This window comes from Rutilus rutilus (assembly GCF_951802725.1).
Source record: "Rutilus rutilus genome assembly, chromosome: 7".
NCBI lineage: Eukaryota > Metazoa > Chordata > Actinopteri > Cypriniformes > Leuciscidae > Rutilus > Rutilus rutilus.
This window is the reverse complement of record NC_140221.1, coordinates 25,724,688-25,738,108: the sequence shown is the minus strand read 5'-3', so window position 1 is coordinate 25,738,108 and position 13,421 is coordinate 25,724,688. Positions and strand designations below refer to the sequence as shown.

The following is a 13,421-nucleotide window of genomic DNA, read 5'->3' as shown; positions in this document are numbered from 1 at the left end:
TGGTCAAGAGTGATGAAGGCTTATGCAGTCCGCGCTGTGCTCCTGGAGTTGATATTGTTAGCATTATCACACCTGATCAATAACTATTAATGAAGGAAACCATGGCTGATTCAAGATGTGGCTCTTGCTCTGCCGTTGCCATGGAAACCGGAGCTGCAGCGCTGCAGGCTCAAATTGGGAGTTGGGAGAAAAAGAGAGGAAAAAAGGCGATAGAGAAGGAGGGGGGTATTTCAGCTGGAATGGGGGAGAAAGGTAGTCCCTATAGTTACTAACACAAATGCAAGTGTTTCATGATCCTTTTATCACTTTGCTTACAAGCAAAACATCTCTGGCCATCTAATTTTATTAATTTATTAATTTGTTTTTGTAAATACATATATATATGTATTGTCTTTAGTGTCTTGGAAGCGTTCGTGTACTTCTTTCACTAAAATATCATGGTCTTCTATTAAGAAGATTTATGCTTTATGCGTACATTCTTGGCGATTCATCTCAATGGTCACAGCGCCCTCCTCTGAATGCGCAGTACCGCTCCGAACCTCCAGACGGCGACGGTGAAGTCGTGTTTTAGTCACGACAGTACGCGAGGAAACTTCATACCAAACACATCCTGCTCATTCAGCAACAGTTCAGTGATTTAAAACTTAGATGCCACTGTAAACATTAATGACGTTTTTTTTTTTTATGTTTGTCATCTTATGTTTAGACGTAGTTGCTTTTGAAGAACGTTTGTTTAGATACTCGTGGAATGACAGTCATTTGCTTGCATTGCCAATAAATCTGCGATGGTTAAATATTCACAAGAACGATGGCAAATCCATGTAACATTGCTACTGACCTGGAAAAATTCATTGTGAAAGAGGTAAGCGTTGAGGTTTGTCATGAATGTAATGTTTGATTGAACGCATATTATTGTTTTTTACTTCTTCTTTTTTTTACTCTATGTTAATACTTAGGCTCCTCCAACTATTTATTATATTCCAAATTTTATAACGGAGACTGAGGAGGAGTATCTGTTGCAGCAGGTAGGACTTTTAAATGGTTTGGACTGCCTGCAATCCTTCTTTCTACACCTACGTAACATGTCATCAGTAGTTTACACTCTGGCCTGTGTCTCTTTTGTAAGGTATACAGAGCTCCCAAGCCCAAGTGGACACAGTTGTCAGGGAGGAGGCTACAGAACTGGGGTCAGTACAGGCTGTTTGACACATGATACATACGCACTTTTTAATGGAACAGTTTATTATTGAACCTGTAGATTCATTTGTTTTTTTAAGTGCTTATGTGTTTAAAGATTTGTATCATATTTGATACATCAGGTGTTTTTGACCCTTATATAGTATGATATAGAGATAATATGGAGTAAATTTTTTTCAGAGGCCCAAACTATGCAATTTGGCACAGATGTTATTTATATGTCCAAAAACTAAGATAAAATTGTAAATCAATGAGATTTTTACAGCAGAATAGCAGACTACTACATAAAATGCATATTCATATCAGTTGTCACTTACTATATATCTCCCAATAATATGTCTTAGTAAGATGATATTTAAATGCGTATTTTTATTATCAAAGCTCTGTAGTTAAAAATGTGGGGGACAAACCTATAAGGGAATACAATACGATGATGATTGAGATGTACAAACAAACATTCCTCAAACCTGTAGTATCATATTTGATAATATTTGAACATTTTTCTAAAACATAATGTATGGATACTCAAGTAAACAAGTTGCTTCAGTCCAGTAAATTTTCACTTTGAAATATTGCTAACAATGTAAAAGTTATTCTTACGTTTACTCATCATTACAGATTTCACAGCAAAAAGACATGTATCATGACCAGAAGGTGGCCATTTTAAGAATTATACTAAAAGGCCTTCTACTTTATAAAAAAGTAGTATGAACTATCAATCAGAGGGCAAAAGACATGTAGTATGTTATGCGCAACAGGATTTTCAGCAAAGCTTCAATCGTGTTAATAATTTAGAGACCTTAAAAATTAATGTATTAAAATATATGATACAATAGTAGAGGTTTAAAGAGTAAATGATGTACCATATTTGAGTAAATTTACAGATACCTTACAAAAAAAAAATGACAATACGACTGGTGTCCTTGTTGTGCCAGGGAATCGTGAAGGATGGGTAGTGAAGAGATGGGATGGGTCCAGGTAAGGGGGGGGTGGTGTCCGGCGGTCACATGCGCTTCTCTCTCTCTTTGGTCTGAGGCGTGAAGGAGCCTATATATACAGTGCAATGCATAAGTGAATACACCCATGCTAAAGTTGACTAAAAAGAGGAATAAAAAATCATATTTTGGAAATTGAACTTAATGCCTTAATTAAAAAAATTAGGAAAAATCCAACCTTTAAGGACACCAATTTTCTTTGTGAATGAATAATGTATCGTAAATAAATAAATGTTCTTCCTTAAAATACATGGTGCATAAGTTAGTACACCCCTATGTTAAATTCCCATAGAGGCAGGCAGATTTTTATTTTTAAGTATTTTTTTTTTAAAAAATGTAGGATACTATGCATCCTGATAAAGTTCCCTTGGCCTTTGGAATTAAAATAGCCCCACATCATCACATAGCCTTCACCATACCTAGAGATTGGCATGGGGTACTTTCCATAAGATCATCTCTCAATGCAAATCAAACTAGCTTTTAGGCTAACTGAAATAAAACCATGCCAATCTCTAGGTATGGTGAAGGCTATGTGATGATGTGGGGCTATTTTAATTCCAAAGGCCAAGGGAACTTTATCAGGATGCATAGTATCCTAAAAAAATATATAAAAAAAATACTTAAAAATAAAAATCTGCCTGCCTCTATGGGAATTTAACATAGGGGTGTACTCACTTATGCACCATGTATTTTAAGGAAGAACATTTATTTATTTACGATACATTATTCATTCACAAAGAAAATTGGTGTCCTTAAAGGTTGGATTTTTCCTAATTTTTTTAATTAAGGCATTAAGTTCAATTTCCAAAATATGATTTTTTATTCCTCTTTTTAGTCAACTTTAGCATGGGTGTATTCACTTATGCATTGCACTGTATATATACACACTTATGTAGTCTTGTAAAATGTTCCATGTTGCACCATGGTCCTGAAGAAATGCCATCTCGTTCCAATGTATACCTGTTATATAGAGGAATGACAATAAATATGCACTTGACTTGACTTGCCAGTGAAAAACAAGAAACTGATGATTTGTGAGTAAAGCTATCACATGTTTATTTTCTAAAATCAAAATAAAACAACACCTCAATATTGCAATAAATAAAGGTCGACACAACTGTACAATAGACTTCATAGGGTTAATCACTATAGTCAGATATACTTTATCTTATTTCTGTTTGATGACATAAAAAAAAAAAAATTATGTATTTTCTTTCATCATTGAAATAATTTTTTCTTTCTTTTACAGGTGGATTGCCAAATCCCAAAGGAATGCTCACTGAGAAGCTCCCTGATTGGCTGCTAAAGTACACAGAGAAAATATCTGCTCTTGGAGCTTTTGCTGGAAAGGCAGCTAATCATGTGCTTGTAAATGAATACAAGCCTGGGGAGGGAATTATGGTAAGGAGAGTGAGTGGATTTCTTTTTAATTTCCTGTAGTTATCATTTTTAACCCACCCTTTTTCATTTCAACCTTCTCTCCCTCAGCCTCATGTGGATGGACCACTGTATCACCCCACAGTAACAACTATCAGTCTAGGTTCTCATACGGTTCTAGATTTCTACAAGCCTGTTTGTGAGACTCAGGTAGCAGCAGACAGACTCACACAAACAATCTCATCTAACTATCAAACAGCAGTCTCTTAATGGTGTCCTCCTCTCCCTGCAGTCTGAAGTTCCTCAAACAGAAAAAAGCCGCTACATACTATCGCTGTTGGTACAACGAAAAAGTCTGCTGATTCTCCAGGATGATATGTACAAGTGTTATCTGCACGGTATTCAAGGAGTTTCTGAGGATATTTTGTCAGAACATGTTGTAAATCTCTCATCAACGGGTGCTCACGTGGGCAACACCCTGCCCCGAAGCACCAGAGTCTCCCTTACCATCCGCCACGTTCCCAAAGTCGTCCGGGCCAATCTGTTGCTTGGCAAGAAGTAACACATACAAAGACTTGACTGAACTTTGAACTAGACAAACAGGTTATTCATGTTTACACCCTTAAAGCAAAGTGTGTAAATGCAATACACAAAAGTGGCTACAACTTACAATATATTATTATCCATGCAAAGCATTAGTAGTGTCTTTAAGGATATCTTACTGTAGGGGTGCCATTTATGCAGCAGCCTTTGAAATATTTGTCCTCTGAAGCCTGAAAGGTCTACAGGGTTGTCTAATCTTGTACAAACACATCTACATTGACCATTTTCAGTGAAAAGATAAACAAATGGCTATTTTACAACTAAATAAATTAAGTGTATTGCTGTATTTTCTGACTGTTGTAGTGTTTTAACTCTCTTTGTATGATCCTGTACCGGTCTGACCTGCAAACTAGAACTAGTCGCTCAAGTGTCGCGCCTTCCCCTCCTTAAATTCTGGGAAATATGGGATGGTCTTTCTCTACGATTTTTGCGTTTCGCTCTTTTGGAATGTGGGTTGTGTTTTCACCATAGACTGGTTTTCACGCTGACATTTACGCTGTTTGCGTAACTTGTTTTAGAATCCGCGTATCCTGTCAGATGCGAACTGTACTGCCGTGTGACAGGCGACAGTTTACATTTACCCCATTCTCTCTTTTCTGGTGAGTGTATTCTTTCTACGCGCTTAACAGCTAATTACAAATACACGTTTACTTGCAAAAATGTTGCTCAGTAAATGTAGCTGCTAAGTCATTTGCGGGTTTTACTTGATTAATGCGGATACATGCAAGGTAACGTTAGCTTGTTTAGCGTGCTAGCATGTTTTACTCGCTTCCAAATTTGGTTGAGCATCTAAAAACACACTCATGCTTGATTTATTATTTTATTGCCAAGCCGTATTTTTTTAAAAGAGGACTAACAAATACTGTTACCAGGAGAAGTTTTTCTGCTGACGAAAAAAACACAGTCAGAAAACAAACCTATCGTCCGAATTTCATGCGATTTGCCAAGATGAAAACGCCCCTGAATTGCATCTAAACTCTATTCAAACGTCGTTTTATACATACTTCGCTTGTTACGTGTGAGTTTTTTTCGCTCTTGCGGTTTAATTAGTGTGGGTGGTGGATGGATGGGGACATACTTGTAGTAGGTGTGTCCGCAGTTGTTTTAACATTGTGTGATTGACAGTCACAAACCCCCTGTGAGCTCATATTTCAGGGAAGCCTTTCAACAAACGTGCTTTTTAATGTAATTTGTGTTGCTATGCATAATGTGTGTATACCAATGTATTTAAGTTTGGTGTGGTTCTGTTATTGACTTTACTAATGTATGTATAACAATTCAGAGACGTTATTCTTGCTCTCTTCTTCCTCTCAGGAAGTGAGTGAACCATTTGTGCCACAAGATGTTCCTAGCCAAGAAATTCCTTGGAGGCATTATTGATGTGGTCAGGTGAGGCAATATTTCACCACAAACCTTCTCTCTTTCATCCGTATGGAATCTCACTTTATTATTATTATGCTTCAGATAACAAAGACAGGAAAAAATAAATAAATCCTACAAATAAAAACACACCTATGGTATTATACATGATCTTAAAAAGAGACCAAGCTAATATTTATAGCTTTCCTATTAGTGCTTTGAAACACATGTACCTGTAGAGAGAAAATTGGTATTTTGTTGGAAAGTTTACATTTATGCATGTAAAATTGAACTCAAAATTAAATACCCCTGATTTTTAACACTGTTATCATACTTTAACACAGTGTTTCTCAACTCCAGTCCTCGGGACCCACCTCCCAGAATGTTTTAGGGTGCTTTTTACACTAGCACTTCTTGTGCACGCCAGAGTTCGGTTCCTATGTACTCCGGTACAGTTTTCTGCAGATATGAACACAACCGCTTAGATGTCTTCCTGTTCAGCACACTGAGAAGCTGATTTGCTGAATCAGGTGTTTAAATTAGTGAGACACCTAAAACATTCTGGTAGGTGGCTGAAGAGAAACACTGCTTTAAATAACCAAACATTACATTTTCAAAAAACAAAATCTGGACGAGTTTGATCAACAATAAACAGACACATTCCTCCACAGCCCTTTCACAAAGCTACAATGCCAGATAAGATGGGCCACAGATACCAATTGCAATGACAAGAGCAGCTCACATGCATCTGCATGTAAAAGAAAAATAATTTTAAAAAGGAGCTGAAAATTCCTTTTGAGGGCGGATCGAAAAACTTGATAACTTGGGGGGTCGTACTTGGGTTTACAAGAACCAACTCAAACCGTGAACAGAGTTTTTTATTTTTTTATCTTTCTACGTGAATATTATAGGCCACATTCAGTTTTTGACCATTTCAATATGACAATAAAATAATAATTATGATTTTATTGTGATTATTAAATATATTAAACAAAATAATAACAAAAAACATGAAAAACAAAAAATTGAGAAATACATGAGGTACCTCACTCTGAAAATCACAATATCAAATATTCGATATATCGTGCAGCTCTGCTCTAAACCACACATGGGTTGATGATGTTACATCTACTGTTTTTTCATCCTCTTCTGTCTAAAACATTAAAGAATGGAAGAGAGGCTAAATTACTGTTTCTGTTATACTTCTTAAAATATGTTATTGTTTAACTTTTATCTAATGACTATAAATCAAATGATTCAAATTGACTGCCATTTTAATTCATTTAAGTGCTTTGTGGGATTGTAGTTCATTCCTTTATAAACTATAAGGACACAGTCTTGTAACTTTGCGGTAATATATGTTCAATAAACAGACTGTTCTGCATCCACTATTTAATTTTTTTTTTTTTTTATTTGGATCAGTAGTACTGCCGTCGTGGTAGTAATATTTGTTTATTAATAAGATGGAAATACTGTACCAAAGTGTACTTATACAACTGTGACTTCTTGTGAATGTGTAGTTGATTAGAAATCATAATTATGCCTTCTCATCCTGTTTCCACAGCAACATCGACCCCGGCCAGTTTGTGCCTTCTGACCCTGTGAGTAACAGGAGCTCTCAGTGTGAGAGTGTCTCTGATGGTTGTTGTCAGTCATCTCTGATCTGTTTAAAAAAAAGAGCCAATAGAAAGAATCCTGCAGTGTTGTGTAGTGCAGTGCCCTTATTTTTGATGTGTACACTCAATAATAATAAAAATATCTGTATTATTTCTACAGAACTCTTTGAAAAGTGAATTATGAATGGAAAGCAATAATATATTTGGGGCTCAATTGTAGCACTCAATCATTTGGGTAATTAATAAATGAATTAACTAAGTAATTGATGAATTATTTGAAAAAACAAATCGATAAAAAAATTGATCGGTTAATAGAAATGTAGATAAATCATTTAAAGTACATATAAATACATATATTAATATTAGGTATATTCAGTTTGGCAATTACGGACAATAATGATTAAAAAAAGTAATGTTTTGTCGAGGAACAGATTATAGGGCAATAGACAAATTGAGAAAATGCATTTGTCAATCACTTTGGAATCACATATTAATAATAGCTATTGTTTGTTTGAATTGTTTATTAGTATTAATTGGGCCTGTAATCAACCAAAGAAAATCTTGGTCGACTGAAGTCCTGAAATTTTCGACTAAAAATGACGTTAGGAAAAAAAAACTGTTAAATTAATTAGCTGCGCACTGTGCGCTGTACGCTGTACTCCGCCTAAATGAATTATAAACATAAAAAAATAGTAGGCTATTTGCAGTATGAACATAGGAGCTCAGCTTCGCGGCTGAGACACGAATAGACTATTAACTTAAAGCTTTTACTCTTAAACACAAAAGGCACGTCCACTTTAATAAAAAAAAGAATATTTATTTAAAAAAACCAGATCAAGTAATAATATTCAGCAAACCTTCTAGTAGCCTACTTTCTTCAATCTGTCTCTCTTCTCCAGTGGGTTGGGCTAATCCAAAAGAAGTGAAAACAAGGGGGGTGTTCTGAAGACACTGTTACCTGTGAAACAGGGGTGCTCTGAAAACACCCCCATTAGCAATTAGTGCGGTCGAGCCAGAACGTATCGACCAATAATCGACTGATTGACTGGGAGATTACAGCCCTAGTAATAATAATATTTTAGTTAATTTATATAGTTATAACTAAATTAGTAATTGCTACATTTATGTATTCATAATTTGATTTAATGGTGCTTAATTCTCTGTTGATCTTCTTAATTTATTCATTTATCAATTTCCCAAAAGATTATGGTGTCACCTATTTACGTTGCTTCCTGAAAAACTGGGCTAGAAAAACCTTTTAGACTTTTGAAGAGCTATATCCAATATGATTTATTCTTTGTTAAATGATTTTTTATGTTTTAGTAAATAAATCCAACTGCTAAAAATGTATCAAAGTATTATCTGTATCATAAAAGACACTGTACAGTGTGTATCTGGTAGCTTAGTTAAAACATGAATGATGGAGAGTTCTATATTAGGACCATTCTAGAGTAATATATTAGTCATTTTAAAATATTTTAGCAATTTTAAGGCATATTTGCATTGGAGATGCTGATAGTATTGAGATCCTTCCGCAGCCCCCGCCCCGCAGACCGCTGGCTTATGCTGAGGTCAACGAGTCAGAGGAAGAGAAGCAGTTCCGTAAAGTGTTCCAGCAGCTCGCTGGCGATGTTAGTATTACACAAACAAATATTAATATATACACCGAAACGTACAATAAACGCTGGCTTTTGTAAACATTTCCTTTTGTTTCAGGACATGGAAGTAAGCCCCAATGAACTGATGAACATCCTCAACAGAATCATCTCCAAACGTGAGTGGTGCGTGGGGGTATGTGTGTGTCTGATGTTTGCTGCTGTGTAATGCTGATTCCCTCTGCCCTGTATGTTATTGCAGATGGTGATCTGAAGACAGATGGCTTTACCATCGAGTCATGTAGAAGTATGGTGGCTGTCATGGATGTATCCTTCCTTGTTTGATCTGAACAATTGCTTTTTGCTGATTTTAGTGAAAAATCTATTACAATAATTCTGGCTGATACTGACGGGACGATAATTATTTTATTAGCTGTAAATGGATATACAATTTTGTCTTGACTAAAAATAAAACAAAGTCAATTATTTTAGATGGTACAAGAGAATTTAGGCATCACAACATTATAATGTACAGTGTGAAAGATAGATATTCATTTTGATTGAATGGTTGTTAGATGATATCAAAGGTAATATAAATGTGAAGATTACCAATTAACAAATATATATCTAATATCAATCAATACAATAAATGTTTTGCCTTTATTGCGATAGGGTAGTATAGAGTAGACAGGAAGCAAAGAACATGCTTTTTGGCGTGTTCGCACCGCAGGAACTAGGAATGATTTTAGTTCTAGGAACTCCTTTTGGGGGAGCTAAATTAGGTCCTACTTTCAGAGTAGAGTCTAACCCAGCACAATAGGAATTACCAGTGACGTAAGCGTACGCTAATCGGCAATAACACACCAAACACCAGCACCCGCCATTTTTAAAAACGTTGTGTACTCACACAGATTATAAACCTATATATTTACCCCACAAACTAACTCTACAAACATGGAAAACAGTGATAGATGGACCTCTTAACCTTTACGCTAAGGAGAAAATCCAACGCAACTTTCGACCAAGCAAAACATGATTATGTAGGCTACTTCTGCTCAGCTAGCGACACTGGACATCAACCACATGGCAAACACTAATACTTTTTCATATACTTTCATATACTTTCTTTTTATAACAGTATCTAATAACGTATTAGACATGACTGTTAAACAGATCATAAACTAATCTAGAATAGGAGTGCTGTGTGCTCAGGCTCTGGCGTTCTCAGCACTGTCAAAATAAAAGTCAGCTGTGCCGCCAAAACAAAAGTCGACTGAAGTACAATCTTACTACATGTTTGTGTGCTGCCACGAGACTTTTGGCTCGACAACCAATACCAATTTTTTTTTATTATTATTATTATTATTTTTTTTTATCTTTTGAGTCTGATGTTCAGATTTTTTATGGTGTTTGATCTTGACATTGTGCTCCAGAGTGACAGCACAGGTAAATTGGGCTTCCATGAGTTTAAACACCTCTGGAACAACATCAAGAAATGGCAGGTGAGTAGAGAATGTAACAACAGCAGCTTGAAGATTTGGCTTTGTGATTTTAAACTAGAGATTTGATTTAACTACGCTGTGTATTTGTATGTTGTTGTGTTTGATCTATTCATATTGCTGATTTGAATTTACATGTTTTCTTATGAATGTACAGAAAATGGAACTCTGCATTAAGAGTAAAACACTGAGACCGTTAACAAAAAAACAAGAGAACGAAGTTAACATAACTAAGCTACTGTTTGTTTTATAGGCAGTCTATAAGGTTTATGACAGGGATCGCTCAGGAACTATTGGAGCAGATGAGCTTCCAGGTGCCTTCAAAGCTGCAGGTAAACACCCATTGTGGATTTACATCATCCAATTAATGGATGTACGTTGTATTGATTATAAGACTGATTGGAATTGGTTGGTGAAAAATGATCTTGGCCAATATTAGTCCTGTGCTATTTCCAGTCCAGTGGGAACTGGTCCCTAAACAAGGCTGGCACAATAGCTCTGTTTTCAGTGATGTTAAAGGGGTAATTCACCACTGACAATATGGGTTTTTAATAAAAACTTTGCTGTCCATACAGTAGAAAAAAACTGGTGCTACATGACTATAGAAAACAGAGAATAGGGCTGTGGTATTCCCTTTTGCCAAAAAGAAACTTCAACACCCATAATGCACTGGGTTCGATCTGACCATCCGTGAGCAGCCATACAAAATGTGGAAGTACAATCTGTAGTTTTAACAGTAGCCCTGGAGCTGTCAGAAGTTTGCTTTTTCTTTCAAATAAACCAGGAGATTAGGTTGCTAGTAACATGGAGGAGTACACTTCATATACTAACGAAACAATACAAAGCTGGTTAAAAAATGGCAAACTTGTCCTTTAATATATATGCATTGTGCTGATCACATTTGAACTGTATGTTCATCCTCTGTATAATCCATCTCTTGTGCCTCCATCAGGTTTCCCATTGAATGAGCAACTCTTTCAGATGCTTATTCGCAGGTATAGCGATGAGAGTGGAAACATGGATTTTGACAATTACATCGGCTGCCTTGTGAGACTTGATGCCATGTGCCGTAAGTTGATGATAAAGGAAAAAATACTTTTTAAATAGTTTTAGCTGAGTGAAATGGTTTCTTTCTTAGTGTGTAATAGCTCTAGGTGTACACAGAGTAGAGTACAGGAAATGACGAGGAAACAAAGGAGTAACATGGTCTGGAAATGTGAACACTGACTTGATCTTATTTTCCCTATTTTGAAAGATGGCTTGTTTAGTAGTCTTTAAATAAAATGACAGCTACAAGGCAAGTTCTTACTTTTATTTTGTGTCCTTTGGTCCATGTCTGCTTTGAAGCCATGTGTTAGTGTACTGCTTGAGTTGGATGATGACTCAGCTTGCAGACACAGGCACTACAAATGTTTGTCCAATAAAATGCTCTCTATAATAAGAATTCACCCTACCCCCAATACCACATGTCTCTGACTAGCAAAAGCAAATATCAAAACATGAGTGTGGTGTGTAACCTGAAGGCTACTGGAAAATATCAGCACAATAAAAGACATCCCACCTCTCCGCGAAGTTCCAGAAGTCTCCCAGCATTTTGATAGTGGCTCCCTGACGCCCGCAGATTATTCACAATATCCCAGAGACTGAGCAAGCGAGAGAGAAGCCCTGTTTCAACCCAGTATTAAGATGCGTTTTTTGGTAATCCGATCACAAGTGGTCAGCCAAGACGCATTATCGGTGACACCTGGTGTTTTGACCAGTGAAAATTTGATGCGTTTCAAATTTTGATTTTATTGAAATCTCTTATTAACCCGTAACACGTGAATATGTGAATATTATTTATTTTTACGCAGTCATATGCACTACCTTCCGGAAATGAGTTTTTTGCAAGGTGGGATGTCTGCAATAAAGAAAGAAAACATTGTTAATCAGTCCATGTCATGCAATCTATATGAGCAGCTGTTGAGGGAGTAAAGGTATTTTTATCAAATTTACTCAGTTTGGTTACTTGTTGCTCCCCCTGTAGGCTATTGGAAAATTCAGCCATTTTGTTAATTCCTTCAGTATATATATTAAGATCATGTTCTATAATGTATGATGTCTCAGAGCAAACAAGTTCGAAATAAGATTTTTTAGCTGACTTAGTAAATAGTCGTTTTTGACTCTGTATCTAAAAGTTACAGTGTTCGCGTATTTTTTTAAATTATACAACTCCTTTTAGCTATGTGTCAGTAATTTCATACAGAATAAATTAAATGATTCTTTATTTAATAAAGTGTTAAAGAAGTCTAAAGATCTGTGTTTTTTTGTTGACTTCAGGTGCCTTCAAGACTCTTGACAAAGACAATGATGGCACAATCAAGGTCAATATTCAGGAGGTAAGAAAATGTTGATATCTTTACAACTTAATGACACAAAGTTACATTCTCTTAAAAATAGTATCAAATTGACTGGGTATAAAAGGTTCTGTAATATATAATTATAAATTAAATTCTGTCTGTTCACAGTGGCTGCAGCTGACAATGTACTCCTGAGTGATGTGAAGGTCTGCGATGACGTCAAATCAGTTATATGCAATAATGACTTTATGCTTTACACAGCTCCCTCTCTTGTTTTTCACACACTATAGCACTAATTCTAGTGAAATGCCAGCATGGAGCTTTTCAACCTCTGGGGTTATGAGTGTTAATCAACTATGCCATTCTCTTTCTCTGTATGTTTTTTTATTTTTATTACTTTGTCATTTAGTCCATTAGTAGCATTGTTCAACAGAAAACTAACCAAAGAAAGAAAATTATAAGAAATGTGTCAAAATGAACAAATATGCCATTATGTGAAGGGTTTAGGTTCAGCCACAAATATGCAAAACTGTTTTACATATTGATGTTGTCAGTTGGAGCCAATTTTGCATGAAGCCAATGGAGGATGCAAGGGATAAAAATAGTGCCACGAATTTATCATGAAAATCTGGTGTCAAATACAATTTTATATTGAATAAAAAAATATAGTGATAAACTTTGTTTTCTTCATCAGTTTGTTTGATTAATACCATCATCATTGATGTATGACTTGATGCAGTAATATTTTCCATGTTTCTATATATATTATATATCAATCTAGCATGTTAACTCCAATTACTATAAATAAAGCATGAACGTATTAATAAAAACGCGAAAATGT

General features: G+C 35.7%; 2 protein-coding genes across 3 annotated transcripts; both read left to right on the top strand.

The window, feature by feature from the left end:
• Window positions 1–543: 543 nt before the first annotated feature.
• On the top strand, window positions 544–4,460 carry alkbh6 (alkB homolog 6). Its single transcript, XM_084413380.1, has 6 exons — window positions 544–862; window positions 957–1,025; window positions 1,127–1,187; window positions 3,442–3,593; window positions 3,681–3,779; window positions 3,862–4,460. Exons 1-6 carry the CDS (start codon window positions 809–811, stop codon window positions 4,129–4,131), a joined length of 705 nt encoding a protein of 234 aa, XP_084269506.1. The 5' UTR covers window positions 544–808; the 3' UTR covers window positions 4,132–4,460.
• Window positions 4,461–4,588: 128 nt separating this feature from the next.
• On the top strand, window positions 4,589–13,256 carry capns1a (calpain, small subunit 1 a). 2 transcript variants are annotated; one of them, XM_084413381.1, is made up of 11 exons: window positions 4,589–4,771; window positions 5,487–5,561; window positions 7,096–7,132; window positions 8,686–8,778; window positions 8,864–8,921; window positions 9,005–9,069; window positions 10,176–10,244; window positions 10,495–10,573; window positions 11,194–11,310; window positions 12,561–12,619; window positions 12,749–13,256. In XM_084413381.1, exons 2-11 carry the CDS (start codon window positions 5,515–5,517, stop codon window positions 12,773–12,775), a joined length of 651 nt encoding a protein of 216 aa, XP_084269507.1. In that variant the 5' UTR covers window positions 4,589–4,771; window positions 5,487–5,514; the 3' UTR covers window positions 12,776–13,256. The 2 variants fall into 2 exon arrangements, with proteins under 2 accessions (XP_084269507.1, XP_084269508.1); XM_084413382.1 differs by having other exon boundaries at window positions 4,706–4,771; window positions 5,491–5,561.
• Window positions 13,257–13,421: the final 165 nt, after the last annotated feature.

What these genes read in the sequence shown, in the direction of transcription:
- alkbh6 (XM_084413380.1), top strand. Translation starts at nt 809, where the DNA reads ATGGCAAATCCATGTAACATTGCTACTGACCTGGAAAAATTCATTGTG. An exon ending in AGCCTGGGGAGGGAATTATG is followed by an intron (nt 3,594 to 3,680) that starts GTAAGGAGAGTG and finishes TCTCTCCCTCAG; the next exon opens with CCTCATGTGGATGGACCACT. An exon ending in AGCCTGTTTGTGAGACTCAG is followed by an intron (nt 3,780 to 3,861) that starts GTAGCAGCAGAC and finishes CTCTCCCTGCAG; the next exon opens with TCTGAAGTTCCTCAAACAGA.
- capns1a (XM_084413381.1), top strand. Translation starts at nt 5,515, where the DNA reads ATGTTCCTAGCCAAGAAATTCCTTGGAGGCATTATTGATGTGGTCAG. An exon ending in AGTTTGTGCCTTCTGACCCT is followed by an intron (nt 7,133 to 8,685) that starts GTGAGTAACAGG and finishes ATCCTTCCGCAG; the next exon opens with CCCCCGCCCCGCAGACCGCT. An exon ending in GAGACTTGATGCCATGTGCC is followed by an intron (nt 11,311 to 12,560) that starts GTAAGTTGATGA and finishes TGTTGACTTCAG; the next exon opens with GTGCCTTCAAGACTCTTGAC.